Genomic DNA, 16,935 nt, shown 5'->3' on the forward strand with positions numbered 1-16,935 from the left:
ACTGAGATGATTCCTTTGCATCAGAGCACAAGACCGGTTCCTCTATAGCTGTCGATTCATTCAGGTGTAAAACAGATATTCTTCAGAATTGGTGCTCTTGTAGCAGAAACTCCAACCCATAAAGTCCTTTTAGGTCGTCCACATGGGCAGAGGAGGCGTAGTAGGCCCAAATAGAGAGTTACAGTGATTGCGTTAGGTGCGGCCCGGTGGTGCATGTGATAAAAGACGACTCTCTACACTGCAGGACCGGGTTCAAATCCCATCCGGACCGTCCCCCCCTAGCAAGGACTGTGACTATTCGGCTACGTGGTAAAAATAAGTCTAATTAGCCAGAAATGGCCGGCATTGATGCGTCCAGCTTCTACGGCAGAAATAATGGAGTGGATGACGACGGGCACTCGACCGAGAGCGGTTTAGAAGAGTCCTGCAGCAATCCAAGACCTCGAAGCGGTTGTATCGTCTGATAAGTAAGTAATTAATTAGTATGGAATATTCCATTATTCAGGTGTGTCAGTTCGCATGTTGTAAAAGAACGATTTCTTTATTGCGTTTTCCATACATCATAAAACGCACCTCACAGTGTTGAACGGAAATATTGTATTTTTTTATATTTTACAAAATAATATACATTGCTCGTGTTTACTCTTTGCTCTCACCGTAACGCACCGGCGAACTATTGTCATGCGTTGGAATTTAAAACCGTTTCATCAATTAGCTTTGCTTGCGCCTATCGGGAACGCCGGTAATCTTTAAAAAGGAAATCAGATCGGGAATCGGCACCACCATTTGTTACGTTACTTCCAAAAGTGATATGATCTTCAACGATGCCTAATAATAATTATTTCCCCATATGCCTTAAAGTCGGTATAAAAAGGAAACATTTTCATGGTTCTCTTTCGATTCTTTTACAAAAACAAAAAACAAGCGAACCTCGCGATGTTCGATAGTGCGTTCGATCCTCTAAAACATAGTGAACGATCATTAACCCACTCCCGGGAAAAGGACGAACCACAAAAAAAAGAAGGAAACTCCCTAACCTAACCCTAGCTAACGATGTACGACATAACACATGGCGTCTCCTCTATCGTCAATATCGCCCCACACTCGTGCCCAATTAATAGATTATCTAAATCGGTTGTATTGTATTGTGTTTTTGCTATGTTTCTTTTTTGTTTTGTGTTAACACATTTCATTAACTACTCTTTTTTCGTTACTGTTGCACTATTTTTAAATCGATCGATCGATTCGTTTTGTTTTTTCTTTTCTTTTACTACGCTAACTAAATGGGCTTCGGTTTGCTATAATAAAAAGATGTTTCTTTTATTTATTGACCAACGCTTTGTTTCGTTTCTAGAACTCTTTTAGTAAAAGTCTTTGCGCAATGTTTTTTTTTCTTAACGCTTTTTTTTCTTTCTTTAATTAGTGTTACCTAGCGCGCTACGAACGAGATATTTGTTTTGCTAAGCGGATTATTCTCCCTTTTTAGCAAGTTGATTTGACTTTAGACGCATGTGTTATAAATATTATTTCCTTTTGTTTCTTTAAAATGACCTATGAAAATGGAGGGTTAAGACGTTCTAAACATGTTCTACAATATTTTTCGCTAAATTCTTTTGATTGTTATGTTGTTTTATTTTCTTCTTGTTGTTGTTGTTTTGTTCATTTAGACATTGTGTAGTTTGATTTGCGTTTTTCACATTTCACATGGTACTAAGTTTGAGCATTTTACCATTGAAAGTGTACTTTTGAATTGGAGAATTGAATATACTAGAGTTAGAGCTTTGAACCGGGTTGTTTGAAAGAAGTGTACAAAAAACAGTGTTGTCTATTAAAATGGTGGCCGCGCGTAGTGCAGTAATGTACGGAGTGTGTTAAATCAACGAATTTTAGCAGCTTTGTACAGACGATAGTCTTCGAGTGGTAGTCGTTCTTGCTGAGTGCCTTTAAAACGGCAAACCAACTTTGCATCGCATTAATTTATTGATAAATCTTGAAATTTACAAAATCGTGTTTAACCATCTCATGCTTGTACTCTACACGAAGCATATATATTGTCCTATTGATAAGTGGCACGATTTCAGCTAAGTGTGTTAGACACAACAAGCGTCTAACGCTAATATTTAAAACTCCAACTACACACTGCACGGAAGCACCAATCGTCTGTACAATGCTTTAAATATTCACAAACTATTTACAGTCGAAAAGAAAAACAAAACAATACAGCGCCATTTTGCAAGGGATTTACTTTTCTCCAGGGAAGTGATTTATTGTGTTTGCAATTGATGTATAATTTGTCGAACGAGGGTGGGAAAAACAAATAAATGAAACAATAATAAATAATCAACTTTATAAGCAGCCCTCGGTTGGTGCTTACCATAGGGGGGCCCCAAGATGGCGACACTGCTAGGGCGATATGTGTATTCAAATCTTCCATGGCATACAATCATCATCGTGATTTTGTTTGTTTGTTTGTTTGTTTTTGCTTACTAATCTCACAAATCCTCACATTAAAGCTTGAAGCACTTGCCAAACACAAGAGCTAAATCCTATCGACCTACGATCGTTCGGAAGTTCGGCTTATTTTACTGATCTAGCCCAACATGAAGCACTTGCTTTCGTCATCCATTTCAGCGTCTGTCTGTGCATTCGGTTTTAACACATCGCATGGTTTCTCTCTCTCTCCTTTCCTCTCTATCCCATTCTCTTTTTACATACATAAACACCTTATATGAGCGGTGTTTTGTGTTTTTGTTTTATACCTTTTTACAGATAACATCTATAGTTACATATTACATATACTATATTATTAATATATATATATATATATATATATATATATATATAGATTTACTTGTATAATTATATCACTCATTATTTGCTTCATCGGACCACATTCGAACTCTTTCGCCAAAACTATACGATATACCTTTCTGGCATTTCGCTACCTTCCATCTCACGTCTTGTATCTTGCAACCTGCGCAATTCGCATTCAAGCTCGTAGCTGTTATTTGACTTAATTTATCAAACAGTCCACTTTTCATTCTATCTAAGCACGGTCTATCATTGTGTTACTAGACTGTGTGTTTGTTTGTTTATTTGTTTGTTTAGGGTTTAATAATTTTTTTTCAACAACTTTCCGATAATTCCGATGGAAGAAACGGTTCAGTTAAAAGCATAAAAGTAAAACACAATCGATTGTGTTTTTGTTTTCTTTCCTTCTTTTTTTTCTAATCCACCAACAAACGCGCATACACTTTTTTTGGGTTGGGGGGAAGGTAACATCTTCCAACGGTGCCACAAACATTTACATCCGACTGGCTATCCCCCGACGGTTATTCATGTGTGAAACGCAAATCGATACACTTCCTGCTTACCGGTACAATTAATTTACGGTAAATTAATTTTCCTTTCGTACGCACACCGACTACAGTCGTTCATCGAAAGGAAAACAATTCAATCCGTTTCGTTTCGTTTCACCGCCACGTTTGGATATTCTTTTCCGGTTTTTTTGTGGTCGACAATCTCTCCGTAAATCACACAAAAACAAAAAATCACCCGTGTACACGATTCCGCCACTTTCCGTCCTCTACTCTACCGCGAATCCACAAGTCTCTTCGACGGCCTGCGTCAATTTGTCGTACATCAGCTGGTACGAATCGTACATCGGTAGATCGAGCCGGTTAAAGCAGGTGTGCGCCTTCGGCAGATTCTGGATCGGTACGTCCGCCGTCAGATGGATGGTAAACAGCCGTGGACCGACGGCACCGGTCGAACCTTGCAGTGCACGGAAACCTTGCAGCGGTACACGGCACGAACCCGTCACGAACTGTAGCAGCTGGGCCCGCATCTCTGGTGAGTAAGATTCCACGATCTGAAAGAATTGATTGATTTGTAATGTCGCGCGGTGATTGTGGCTAACTAAGCCATTCCTATTACACACATACCTGCCAGAACCATACGATCTGCGGTGTGTCGGCCGTACATTGTTTTAGCCGCGTGTTCGCCTTCCAATCGTTCACATCGATCTGACTAATACCGCTGATCAGTAGCTCCAGTTCCCTCTCGTCGAAGGGCCGAAGCAGATGGCTAAGAATCAATTCACCGAATCCTGTAGTAGCATTTAAAGAAAGAAAACACACCCATTAGCCTATATTCCCATTCTATATTCAAAAACCAAATACCAAACAAAGACAGTACCTTTTGAGAGAGCTAAAAATTGCTGTTCGATACCGCGCATAAACCGATAGTTCACGTACAGCTTCACGTACTCCCGCTTGTTGTCCTCGTTTACCGGGATGGAGGCCCCGTTCGGTTTTAGCTCGTGCACCTTCAGCACACCGAAGCTGTTGTTTTCCACGCTGAACGTCGAATCGATTACACCCGTCATATTGTTTTCACTGGAAAAAACCGAAGAAAAAAAATGAATAAATTATTTCACCATCATCACCACCAACAACCGTTGGGCGGGGGGTGGTCCTATTTCTACTTACAGCATCCACGTTAAACTACGGTGCAGGTCCGGATCGACGTCCTCGATGTCGGAGAGTGTGATCGGTTTGTTGAGCAGCTGCTTGTAAAACGGCAGCGTAAAACCACCATCCAGCACGTGATTGTGAAACACGGCAATGCCGAGAATGCGCCCGACGAAGTGAAAGTATGACAAGTGTTCCGGATTAACGCCTTAAAAGTGGTAAAGAAAAAAAAAGGACGAATTAAGTGTGAAGTCGGGAATGGATTTGCATTTTGCTCCATCATTACCCGAGTCTGGATTAATCTGCAGTGAATAGTGATCGTCCCGGCTGTACTGGAACAGTCCGTACTGTGGGTTGAGCATTTCACGGGACAGCAGATGCAACCATTCACGGGCTACCCCACCATAATCGAGCCCTTCCTCGCCCTTAAACTTCACCATCAACCGTTTGCGCATATCTTTGGGACGCATCTTCATGATCAGTCTTTTAAAAAACAAAAAAAGCAATAGAAAAAACGATTAATCAAATATTAAGCTTTATAGCAAGGCTTTTTTCGCTTTACCTATAGCTCTCCTCAAAAATTTCATTTCGAGACACCTCTAACCGACAGTGACCAGATTGTGGTTGTAGCAGCTGTAACTCTTGCCGCAGTGCCCGTATCTTGCCGACGAGATCGCGCCGATACTTCGGCAGCAGATCGGCACTATCCATCAGGCCCTGCGGTAGATCGGGAATGTTATTGCTTACGGTTGCACCCCTCGGCGAATGGTGATGCGCGTCCTGAGGAATGAAAAGATGGTTAGAGTAACGATCTTCAATCTCAATCCCGCCCCGTGTACGTACTCCGTTGGTGATAGCGTTGACTGCTTCCGCCAGGGCTGCATGTCGGCTGGAACCGCCACTACTACCGTTCGGGACTTGCGGTCCAGCACCGGAGAGCGGTGACAGCGCAACGGACGAACAGCCATTGGTACCGGTAGTGGCGGTGGTAGCCGGTGGTGGCGACGCTGCTGCACTGTTCTGCCGCCGTATCATCTGCAGGATGTGCATGTTTATCCGTGGATCCGTGAACTGTGTCGTGCGGTTGTTGTGATCGACGAAATATACCCGGCCGGATGCGGTTTTTCGCTGTTCCCAGCCGTGCGGCAGTGGACCGAGCGTTTCCGTCGTTAGGTTTTGTGTGTCGAAATCGCGCGGTATTCGCGGATCGTGCCATGTCGACTGTTTCGTTGGTATGTGGTAGAAGTATACCTGTCCTTGTTGGGTTGTTCGAATTTCTAAAAGAAAAAAAAACACAACAAAAAATGATTCATTAGCAACGGTTGGATAAGAAGGGTATTTTGAAAAAAAAAGACTGATTTAAGTGATTTTTCAATTATTCTATTGGAGTACGAATAAAAGGTATTAATATTATCTTTAAATTTGCAGCATCCTATGCGAAAACACCCAGACAAGTGCCGTCAGTTCCACATCGGAGCGAAAATTGTTATATTGATGTGGTAGTCTGAATCGCTCGGATACAGTCCGAGAGGCGGAATTTTATACTATCCTCTTAATTACTGCATTTCTGAAGAAAAGACCGGATCTGATATTCCGGGTCAACATACGAATAGTGATTGCTACCAACAATAAGTCACGGGACTAAAAAAAACTAGTAAAGGATAAAAGTCTTGCCGAAGATTGTCATAACGTTTCTCGCAGACATTTTAAAGATAAACTTCTCCCATAATGATGAGGCCAAGGCCACGAAAAAGCTTAACCAGATGCTAATAAATAATTGATTTCGTGCCAAGGTTCTTCAATTTACCAAACCTTCCGCAAGATGCAAAAAGTGGACAAAAATTCCATATCTACTTCAGCACATTCCAAATCAACTTGTAAAGCGTTCAGAAATTCGTCACCTTACGCAATCTGTCCTTTTTTTTCTTTTAAATACACAATAAACCGCGCCACAATAAACCAACTTTACCATAGCCAAGGGGAAGATCTACTGCTGGTCGGATGAAGGGTACACCCGAACGGGTTTGGTGTCCGGCAATAACAATGCCTCCCATCGATGGTCGGGGTGGCCTATCGCGTGATGTACGCCGCCGGTTAGGATCTTCCGCGTGACGACCGGAACGGGTCCGATAGCGCGATGCCGATCCTTCCCGATGACAACTTTCCCCGGCAGGTGTTCCGTGATGGTGTTGCTGTTGTGATCTTCCACCACCACCTCCACCACCACCACCACCACCCGTCCCACCACCAATAGTATCGGGACCGGAAGAACTATTGCTGTGATTGCTGACGCCATTGGATGTACTATTGTTGGTTGCTCCATTAGTTGCGCTGCTGTTGCTCACATTCAGCGGCAAATATGAAGGCACCGTGGGTTTCGCTGCCGGATGGTTCGGTCCACCACCACCGGGAGCGGGTACACTCGAATCTCCACCGCTGCGCGAATGTTGATGGTTGGGACTGCTAAAATTCGTGACACCACCACCGTTACCATTCACCAGCACCACACACTGTCCACCGCTCGATGGGTTCGTGCTGGAAGGCGACCGAACCGTGCTCGGTGTGTCGATCGCAAGTGTCCCGATCGCGTTCGTTACTCCAGTGACTTGTTGCGGTTCTCTAGAAGAGAGAGAGATAGAGAAAAGGAGTTAAAAAAAGGACCTTCATTTAGTGGAAAAACTCATGTTTTTACCTTCCACCATTGCCAGAACGTGGTGATACGTCCTGCTGCTTGGGTGACGCTATAGGGCTATTGATTTCACTCAACGGGCTCGTATTGGAGGAGCTCGGTGTGATGAGAATCGATTCGTCCTGTATGCGTACCGGACTTTTCGCATCATTTCGGTGCCGGTTGTGTGCGGGCGTACCAGCACCATTACCATTTACTAATCCCTCCCTTACACCGTTCCCGTCCACATCTTTGCTGCCGTTACGGTGCGAATGGTCCTTCCCATTATGCTGCTGCTGCTGATGATGGTGTTGATTGATGCAGTTTTCCTTATTGTTCGAGCTGACCAGTATTTCGGCCGAATGCCGCCGGCTACCGGAATCGTTCGACTGAATACTATTGATGCTGTTGTTGGTGGCTGACTTGGACGGACCGGCCGGTATCGTGGGACAGCCCGGTTCCTCCCCAACCCCATTAGCCGGACCGTTGGTCGGACTGCCGAGAATGTGCTGCTGCACAGGAACGCCACCACCATTGACCGTCCCTCCATTGACCGCATTGTTCGACGACTGGCGACCGGGTGGACCGGCCGGTTCGGTCGGTCGTGGCCATTGCGTAGTCTTGGTGTAATGGTTCACATAGTACGTGCGGCCCGCCTGTGTCGAACGTTCTTCCCAACCCTGGGGCAACTGCTGTTGCTCGACGATAAGCGTATCGTCCACCGTATCGTCATCGTCCGGTACGCGCACATCACCGGCCGGGCTTACGATGGCGAGCGGATTACCACCGGTGGCACTGTCGCGCGACATTAGCGACACAATGATCTGCCCCTTTACCGGATCCGGATCATCCTGCGACCGTTTCACCAGCTCCAACCGTTGATCTACAATTGGAAAGAAAAAAGAGGCGAAATTAATTTGGAGACAAGGTAGGTATGTAACGTTAAGCGAAAAGCATAAATTCAGGCGTTTTGCCAGCGCACTCCAAAGAAAAGAAGTAACAAAAGTGGAGTAAAAAAATGAGAAATGTAAAAGCAAACATCTTCCGTCGTTTCACAGTGTCCCCAATTAGTGATGTTAAATGGTAGACACGCTAATGAGTAGTAAATACAGTATTGTGCAAAATGTGTCCAGAGTTTTTATTCGTACTGAGAGTGTACCTATACATCATCAAAATCTTTCAGGTGTAGGTAAAGTGTTTGGAGATAGAAAAACAAAAGTTTATGTTGTTCAAACATACAAGAGAACTTTAAATTATAAAATGCTCTTTCCAGTATTATACCTACGTCGTTTTTGTATGTAAAAGTTCTTCAACTATTCAAAGTTTACATCTCCAATAATGTGAAGTCCTTTGACATTCTTACTGAAGTTCATTAATTATATGCTTGGAAACTTTCTTCTTGCCATGGTTATAGTTTTATCGTTGCCTCATTTCGACATCACTGTTTTTATGACCGTGTGAGGGTTACCGTTTCTTGCTTATGGACCAGAAGCACTTTCACACCAACCCCGAACATTGTACGGCTCTAGTGAGGTTGATGCTGATGATGCTCATCATAATCTCAGCCGTCAGAAAAGCGGACCAGAATTAATTAATTTATAGCACCTTCTTTTTACTAGCAGCAGGCAGACAAGCAAAACCCCCAACCCCAGGCTAGTGGACAGTTGGGGGCGCTTACGTTTCATAAAGCGCTGATTTGCCACTAGCAAATTGCTTCACAGGGTTATTGCGATCATTTCGCGGCAAATATGCTGAACCTTTCGGAACCGGGAGAGGGGGCTGTGGAGACGGTTTCGGTTTCCGCCATTGTGCTCGTGTGCTTTTCCACAAGCGCCCGTCCGTACTATTGATGGTTGACACATCGTCTGCCGACTGTGGCTTGGATAAACACTGCCATTGGCAGTAGCATCGAATTCACTTTATCTGTTACTACTGGGAACATGAATCTCAACAACCACCCTGGGAAATGGTGCACCATCATTTGGGCATTGAATTTGGCCCACTTTCTCGGGGGGAACAAGACACGGACAAGCACCATTCCACGATTCGCCGCATCAATGTGATGTGCATTCAAGGCCGTTGGCAAACATTGGAACACAACGCACTGCTTCTAACAGATTCCCATTCTGCAATACCATTCGCCGTGTACGTCATGTATGTAAGGTGTACCTTAACGATGTGCCTTTCTCATCAAGTGCACTTTGACTGAGCCCTTTTGGCGCACCTTTTTTTGTTGCGTTGGAAGGTTTAGGGGGGGTATGAATGCTCTTTACCGCACTAGATGCAGCCAGCTCTTAAGCGCCACTTTCCATCGTAAGAGGATGCACTTTTGTACGAATGGGAGAGCATAAAATCTCTCGCACGGTTCGCTCATCGTTTTCGAATCGCGATGATGACGACGGACGTTGCTTTCCTCTTGAACCAAAATAATAAAAAAAAAAAATACATGCAGGTGCAATTATAATGAACCACGGTTTTGTTTGCACTCAATGCTTTTATCTGGTCGGGTGTCTAGCACCATCTGAATGCCATTGCACACCGCTAACCGCACTTGCAAATGCATTTAAATACGCTTTTCACCAACACTTTAAAGGATCTCCATTTAATTCAATCTTGATGCAACAAAAGAGGTGGGGATATGAAATGTTTAAGTGCTTCAAAAGTCAAGCAAAGGATTTAAGTAGTAAAACAGGGAAAAGAAAAAGAGAACTATTTTGTTTAGAAATAATTGTAATTAGAGTAATATTTAAACAATTTAAACAAAGAACTAAATAAAATATATTTAAAATTAAAGATATTGAGACGTAGGAGGTTAAAGAGAGCTTCGAATATGCTCTACTACTCTGCATTCAATCAATCAAATGTGGATCGGTTGAATAGCACATACGGTAAAGGCAACATATTATTGAGCCACCGCAAGATTTGAGCATCTGGGTTCAAATCTCGACTGGATCGAGTTTCTAGCCCTTACACTAGTTTTTCATTAATCGCTATTTAAACAAATTTTGGAGTATTTTTTAAAAACTCAATGTTTTTGTTTCCTATTTTTTTATTTATTTTTTTATTTTTTTACTTTTGACCAAGGTCGTCGGACGCCACACGACAAAACCGATATCGAATCCCGAATGACAATTCTTGCCTATGCAAAACTTACTGCTACCGGTTTAAAACATAAAGGAAAAACTATAAATGGGAGACCTCAAAGTCAAGTCTTGTAAAGGCAAAAAGTATTTTTCCAGGCAAAACATAATTTTAGAAAGTATCTTCCAGACTTAAATTAAATGTCACATTCTAACCCAACTTCTACGAATTTTAATGTGGATACCAGTTCGTCTTTGATCTCTGTCACATTGCTGTAATTTTGTTAAGAACTTTCATGGCGCTTTTTCTTTTCTATTCTATCGGGTATACTTACATCCCGTATCACGCAGAAGCTGTATGCTGGAGGCCACAATACGCACGCAGCCGAGAAAGGCTTGCCGCTTGTGCAGCTTCCGATGGTTGTAGATCGAAATGATGATGTTATCGTTCTTGCCGAGGAACAGATCGTAGTGTGAGTTCCAGCGCGGATCAAGCGATGCTTTGCAGATTTCTGTCGTGTACTCCTGGGTGGTGCCTTCCACGAGAATTTTGGCAAATGGATCGGGCAGTCCTGTATTATTAAAAGAGAGGAAGAAAACGAAATTTGAAACAAAGTTAGTCAATTTTTGGTTCAGTTACTTATAAACAACTAAAACTAAGCTATGAGAACATGAAAACATTAAATTTTTCCAATTCAACAAGTTCGAGACTTCCGTGGCGTAATAGCAGGCCGGAATGCGTGACAGAGTTAGTAGCAATAAAACAATCAAACCGTTCGTGTAGTTGCGCTCAGCTAATAGAATGCAATGTGTTCCAACAAGATACGCCCATCAGACAACAACCGAGACTCGATATTAACCCGAGCCCGAGCCATCGTTTCGCTTCCTGAAGCGTCGGGGCTTAAGAAGAACTCGGCAGAAGCACAGACGGGAGGAGATATGCGTTAGGCTACTTGAAGACTGTAACGGTTCGGCCGGCACGGACACTCTCAGCCCCCAGTGCGATGACGAGATGGTCGACGAGGCGCATCGTGTGTCCCAAATTAACCATGGAAGTCGATTGTCAATTGGCCACTGGTTAGCTCCACACACAGCAGTATCACCATCGTACGGGGTCCGGAAGAGAAAACAAACAGCACAAATGTGTCACTAACGAGTGACTTACGGCGCGCATACTGCCGCTGAGCACTGTGGACCAAAAAGCGCGTCACGTACACGGAAGCCACACGCGTCGGGCACGATTCTTGCCGATCCGGTGTGTGGTGGGTCTGTTGATGCGTCTGTTTGATATGAGCCTAATTCGTTTCTATTAATGAACAATGATTGTTACGAGCATTCAATGGCTGCATCGAGGCATTACATTACATAATAATGGTTGTTACATTTCCTGCATCATGTGTTACAAAATGCGGGACAGAATGGGCGATCGAAGACTTGGAGAAAATTGGATAAGGATCACTTATTTTATGGTGACAAATTTGTTAAACATAACATGAATTGTTTCAAAGCATTGAGGCTTTCTAAAGCCTATCTTTTAGGAAGTACAGTGAAACATCGATTATTCGCACTCATCGGGACTCGTCCATGGCCAGATAAATGAATAATACGATTATTAGTAAAACATAACTTTTTACTGATAAATGTATAATAAAAGTGGAGAAGTTTTTTTAAATGCCAACTTCGAATATTGGAATATTGGATTTGCAGTTAATATATGAATAATCGCCTTTCGAGCGTACATTTCCATACTTCACGGATAATCCGACAGCAGAATAAAATGGCACCTGGGTAAACGGCGTTCTGCTATAAATATGTGAAAAATGACATTTAGAAATGTCAGTTTGACAGCCAACACGATAGAGTGTGTTCCGTTGCACACTAAGTAATTTATACTACTAAAACTCTATTAAGTATTAAAGACTATTCGGTGTTATCACAAGCTTAACCTCCATATAATAATTACGTCAATAATGAAAATATTTGGCTAAACGTAATGTCGTCTTGAAAGCGACATAAAACAAATGAACCTTATGAGGTAACGCGCAGCATAAAACAATATTCATTATCACTTTCTAATATTCTCTCTCACGCTTTTATGGCGTGTAGAACCACCCTTTTGGGGGGGGCTAAAAACAATTCAGGTGATAAAGAAACCACATAAAACAGCAGTGCAGCACTAACCTATACGGAATGTGGTTGAAATTTTGGAAGCAGCACTTGTAGGAATTCAGTTTCTCGCCTAAGTTCACAGACACACACACGTACCCAGTACAGTTCACTACACCGTGTGCCAAGGGACACCAGCACACAAAGGGCTATTAATTTAGCCAAAAGCTCCTGAGTTTGCAGTAGAAAAAGAAAGCGAAAGTTAATTAAGTACCACCGACCACCATTCCTCCATATTCCACGACGAGGGCTCTAAACGAGAGTGGAAAATGCAAAAAGTTTTTCCCCGAAAAAGATTTGTTTTGCAGCTTTGTCTTGGCCGAGGGGGGGCACAAGATCTCTAGCACAATCACTATTATAGCAGCGCGTCGAAATTGAAAAAGGAAAATCCCTAGAAGCACATATGACCCATCGGCAACTTCAGAGATACTGGCACCATGCATAATGTACCTTTCTTTTGCATTTCTATGCACTTTTGTGTGTACTTTTTGGAGGTGGGAGCGAATGAATATGGGAGCCATATAGTATCAATCGCCGATGCTGCACAAAGAGTCATCCGTGCAGAACGGAATGGCATCCGAATGGCGGGACGCCATTCCAGAACTGTACAACATCAGCCAACCGTTGCCAACGAAGCTTGACATAGAAGAGGGGCATAAGGGTACAATGTAAAGTCAGAAAGTCCCCAATCTGCCACCACCAACCGGTGTCTGTGTGTGTGTATGGGGGTTGTGATGACTCTCTTTTGAGGGTGCAATTCTTGGACAATGTCGAAACCGATGTGCTGCAGTGCGTCAAGTGGGATGATGTCGTGTTAAAATGGTGGCCCGCGGGATCCGCATTAAGGTGGTAGGGCAGGGTAGCTGTATGTGTGTTCACATTCATGCTCCACTACGGTTCGTTAAATATTCCTTCTCTCCACCGTCTTCCTATCATCGGCAGATCTTGCCAGCAATCCCAACCATATCCCAATAAACTCGATGCTGGAAAACTTTCAAACTCACCCATCTCTACACTAAACGGCACGTCTGACCTACTGGCACTGGAGTGTGTGTGTGTGTGTATGTCTGGGTTACTGAGCAGCAAATGTAACGATTCCGAGCGATTTCAGGTGGATAATAATATATACATAAACCCATTCACCAAAAAACAAAAAAAAACATAACCACCCCGCACCCTTTAACCCGATATGACCCGAAACAGATACCCGCTACACCACACCAAGAAGGATGGACTACTTTATTTGGGGCGGTTATGGTTTTTGCAACTTTAATCCGCTTCAACACCATATCTCGTTAGCCGCAAAACGGGGCCACGGTTACAATTGCACGTCGAAAGGGATGCGGCGGCAACTGGGATGGGTCAGTTTTAGTGCGAATTTCGTTGTGGTTGCACCCGTGGTAAACCGAGGGTGTAGTGTTACTTTTTGCTCTACTACTGGCTGGGGATTTGTGTGTGAGTGGTTGAGTGGAACCTATTGAACGTCTGTGTCCTGTCAAATCCATGGTGTATGATTTGGAACGCATATTTTGCAACATTTTATATGATTTTCTTTGGTTACATTGTTGTCGCTGTGAGCCGGCCAAACTGGACTTACTTTACGTTCAAGAATTTAAAAAAATGTTTTTATATTTTTTTTCATATTACAGGCTTTAAATAGAGGAAATTTCTGAATGAAACATGATCATATAGCCATTAACGAAAAATTGTCTTTTTTTCGTACAAACGTTTCCAATTTCTTTTAAAAACATTACTAAAGGTAGTTCCCGAGATAAAAAGGACCTCTTGTATACGGATTCACATATTCTAATAGAGTTTATAGCACAAAATTTAAGCGAATAAGTTCAATTTTGGTTAATAATGTCGTTTAATTCTAATAAATAAAATTTTTATTATTTTTTGTTGGTGTTTTCCCTCAAAAAATCGCCTAAAAAGTCATACACAGTACGAGCAAAACTTCTGTTAATTCTATAACTGTCAATTTGAAATGAAATAACATCGAAATTCGACATACGCAGGTTAGTGGGCATCTCACCAGTCCGCTATTATAGTATATTTCGGAGACTACCTGTGTCTTGACTAGAGTAAATATATTTTTAGTAGATGTTTTTGAAAGCTAAGTAGTCCAATTGTACGGGTTTAAAGATTTACAAGAAATTCATCATACTATAATATTTATAGTATAAATACTATGATATAAAAAGTATTATAAACCCATAATCTAGGATTCTAGATAAGTGATTTTTAAAAATTTCAATTTATACAAAAATGGTGAAACGTGGAAAAGTGGAAAGTGGAAAATTTGATCTTTGTTTGAAAATTTGATATTTACCCCCATAAGAACAAAAGAATATCAAGTTAAATTGTGCCACATTGTTCAATTGTACATAAAACAGATAAAAGCTTCATTTATCGTTTGAAAGAATACGTTTTCCAAATGTAATCTAATGTCTGATCGCGTCTCTTCCCCAAATTTAACAAACACAAACCTTCATTTTGCTCCCAATATGCAAACTTTAAACAATTCGATTAAACGGAGTACTTTCATCGAGTTCAGAAGCTCTCACGCGTGTCAAACAGTGTACTCCAAAGTGTCAAACGAGTAAACTTGTTTTCAAACGTTTTACCTGTATAAATTCAACGTTGATCACGTAAAATTAATGATCTTCTCTTTCATGCGCCCAGCAACCTCGCAACGCTAACAATGCGAGTTAAATTATTTTTCCGCATTCGAGCTCGATGATTACACTGGCCGGACACTAGACTAGCCGGATAATCAAGCACAAAGTCATCAAAAAGCCAGCAGTAATAGTCGAATAACGGTTCTCCACGTGTACGCAAAAAGGGTCAGGCTTAGAGTAAAATGCTAATACGATAGCGATGATGAATTTCGACCAGCAGAAAAAACCCTCAAAACACGGCATTGAACTCCTCGCATTGGGTGGAGCACATATTGTGGTGAATTTTATAGCAGTAGCCTCACGAACGAGCCTTTACAATCAAATCCATCGCCACATGCAATCCACCGATTCATGTTGCGATTTTGATTTATTATGCGTAAATTGATGAGTGTACGGTAAACGAACTACAGTAACAATGCGTGTGCGAAGCGGAAACAGTATACCAAAGCCAATTCATTTACATTTAGCAGCTAAACTGCAGGGCGAATAATTGAAGTGCAAAGACACAGCAAATATATCAATCAATTAGATAGATTAAAATTATATTAAATGCGTGTATGACCTTTGGAACAAATTAGCCGATTGCATCCTATGCAAACCCTGTGGGTGGTTCTGCATACTTATCAATCTGGAAAAACCGGCCTCAAATGTTTGATTTAATCAGACTTCCGGATCTGTCCGGAGGTATGATTCGCGTGGCCGATTCGATCAACGACCGTTCCAGGGGGGAGGGCAGAGGCAGTGTTGTCCAACCTTCACCCTATATCTCCTACTCTTCCCACAAACCGACAGGTGGCGCTAATGATAATTTTAATTTCATTTTGCTGTGCCCACGAGGTACTTTCTCACGCACTCGAGCCACGCATTGATTGTTGAGGGGCGGCGAAGGTTTCGTTGTTTTGTGTGTGGCTTCCGTACCATCATCGATGAACGTACTAGGAAATGGAGTGATACGAAATGCTTTCGTTAGGCCGTCTATCAGATTTTAAAATGAAAATCAATTATAACAATAATTATCATTGTTAGTATTTCGTTACGATTTTTCGAATATTATTATTTTTTCATATATTCATCGTTAATTTATAGTTTTTTTTATTATTATTAATAACATTTAAACAATTCATCAGCGAATTGAATTGTCTTCTGCACTGGATTGATTTAATTAATTCATAATAATGCAAACATAATTAAACATAAATGTCGCACTCCAGATGCAATACTTTGGGGATGATTGAAAATTTTCAACCCACGGAAATGGTCCGAAATGGGAAATTGAGTGTCATTCAACGGATTGCAACGAATGATGATTGGCAACCGTTGTGGTGGGAAAAATATACAAAAACATGAGCAAAACCATATATCACTGCCAAATAGGCTCAAATGCAAGTAAACAGCACCGATCGTTCTGTTGTAAAAGTGCACTTTGCTGCATAAATAAAGCACATTATTAAGTTGTTGCACAACTTGTAATATTTCTATATAATACTACATTCGAACAAAATAAGCCAATAGATTGCTTCGTACGAATGTTCGTTAAAATCTGTTTTTCCTGTTTTTTTTAACGTCCAACATTCGGTACAGAAGGGCTTCCTAAAATGGGCAGAAAAAATAAATACCGGCGCCGAGACATCCGTCCCAAAAAACAAAACCAAGAAAAAAGGGAACAAAACCCGCGCCAAACGGATGAAGACGCAAAATGCACTAGACTGGTGTCGCGCCAGGTCATTCGTTCGTCATGAAGCACAACACTTGGGTGTCGACATCCTCCTCGTTGAATAAAACCACCGTGTCAATAATGTGCCAATTATAAGGGGGTTTTATATATTGCACCAAGCCACATGGCACAGAACAACATTATGGTGGAAGCA

The 16,935-nt window shown here is 42.0% G+C and overlaps 1 protein-coding gene across 1 annotated transcript in view; it reads right to left on the reverse strand.

Annotated features, from left to right (window-relative positions):
- Positions 1–582: 582 nt before the first annotated feature.
- Positions 583–16,935, reverse strand: part of LOC125769769 (E3 ubiquitin-protein ligase SMURF2) — a 37,281-nt gene continuing 20,928 nt past the window's right edge. The window contains exons 4-13 of the mRNA XM_049438618.1: positions 10,556–10,792; positions 7,165–8,023; positions 6,442–7,091; positions 5,316–5,749; positions 5,035–5,252; positions 4,759–4,955; positions 4,491–4,680; positions 4,198–4,397; positions 3,945–4,108; positions 583–3,871 (exon numbers count right to left, since the gene is read on the reverse strand). Of these exons, the coding sequence (XP_049294575.1) occupies positions 3,587–3,871; positions 3,945–4,108; positions 4,198–4,397; positions 4,491–4,680; positions 4,759–4,955; positions 5,035–5,252; positions 5,316–5,749; positions 6,442–7,091; positions 7,165–8,023; positions 10,556–10,792 (3,434 nt within the window). The 3' untranslated portion in view covers positions 583–3,586. The remainder of the gene's footprint in view (positions 3,872–3,944; positions 4,109–4,197; positions 4,398–4,490; positions 4,681–4,758; positions 4,956–5,034; positions 5,253–5,315; positions 5,750–6,441; positions 7,092–7,164; positions 8,024–10,555; positions 10,793–16,935) is intronic.

The sequence above is a fragment of the Anopheles funestus genome, chromosome 3RL, assembly GCF_943734845.2.
Source record: "Anopheles funestus chromosome 3RL, idAnoFuneDA-416_04, whole genome shotgun sequence".
NCBI lineage: Eukaryota > Metazoa > Arthropoda > Insecta > Diptera > Culicidae > Anopheles > Anopheles funestus.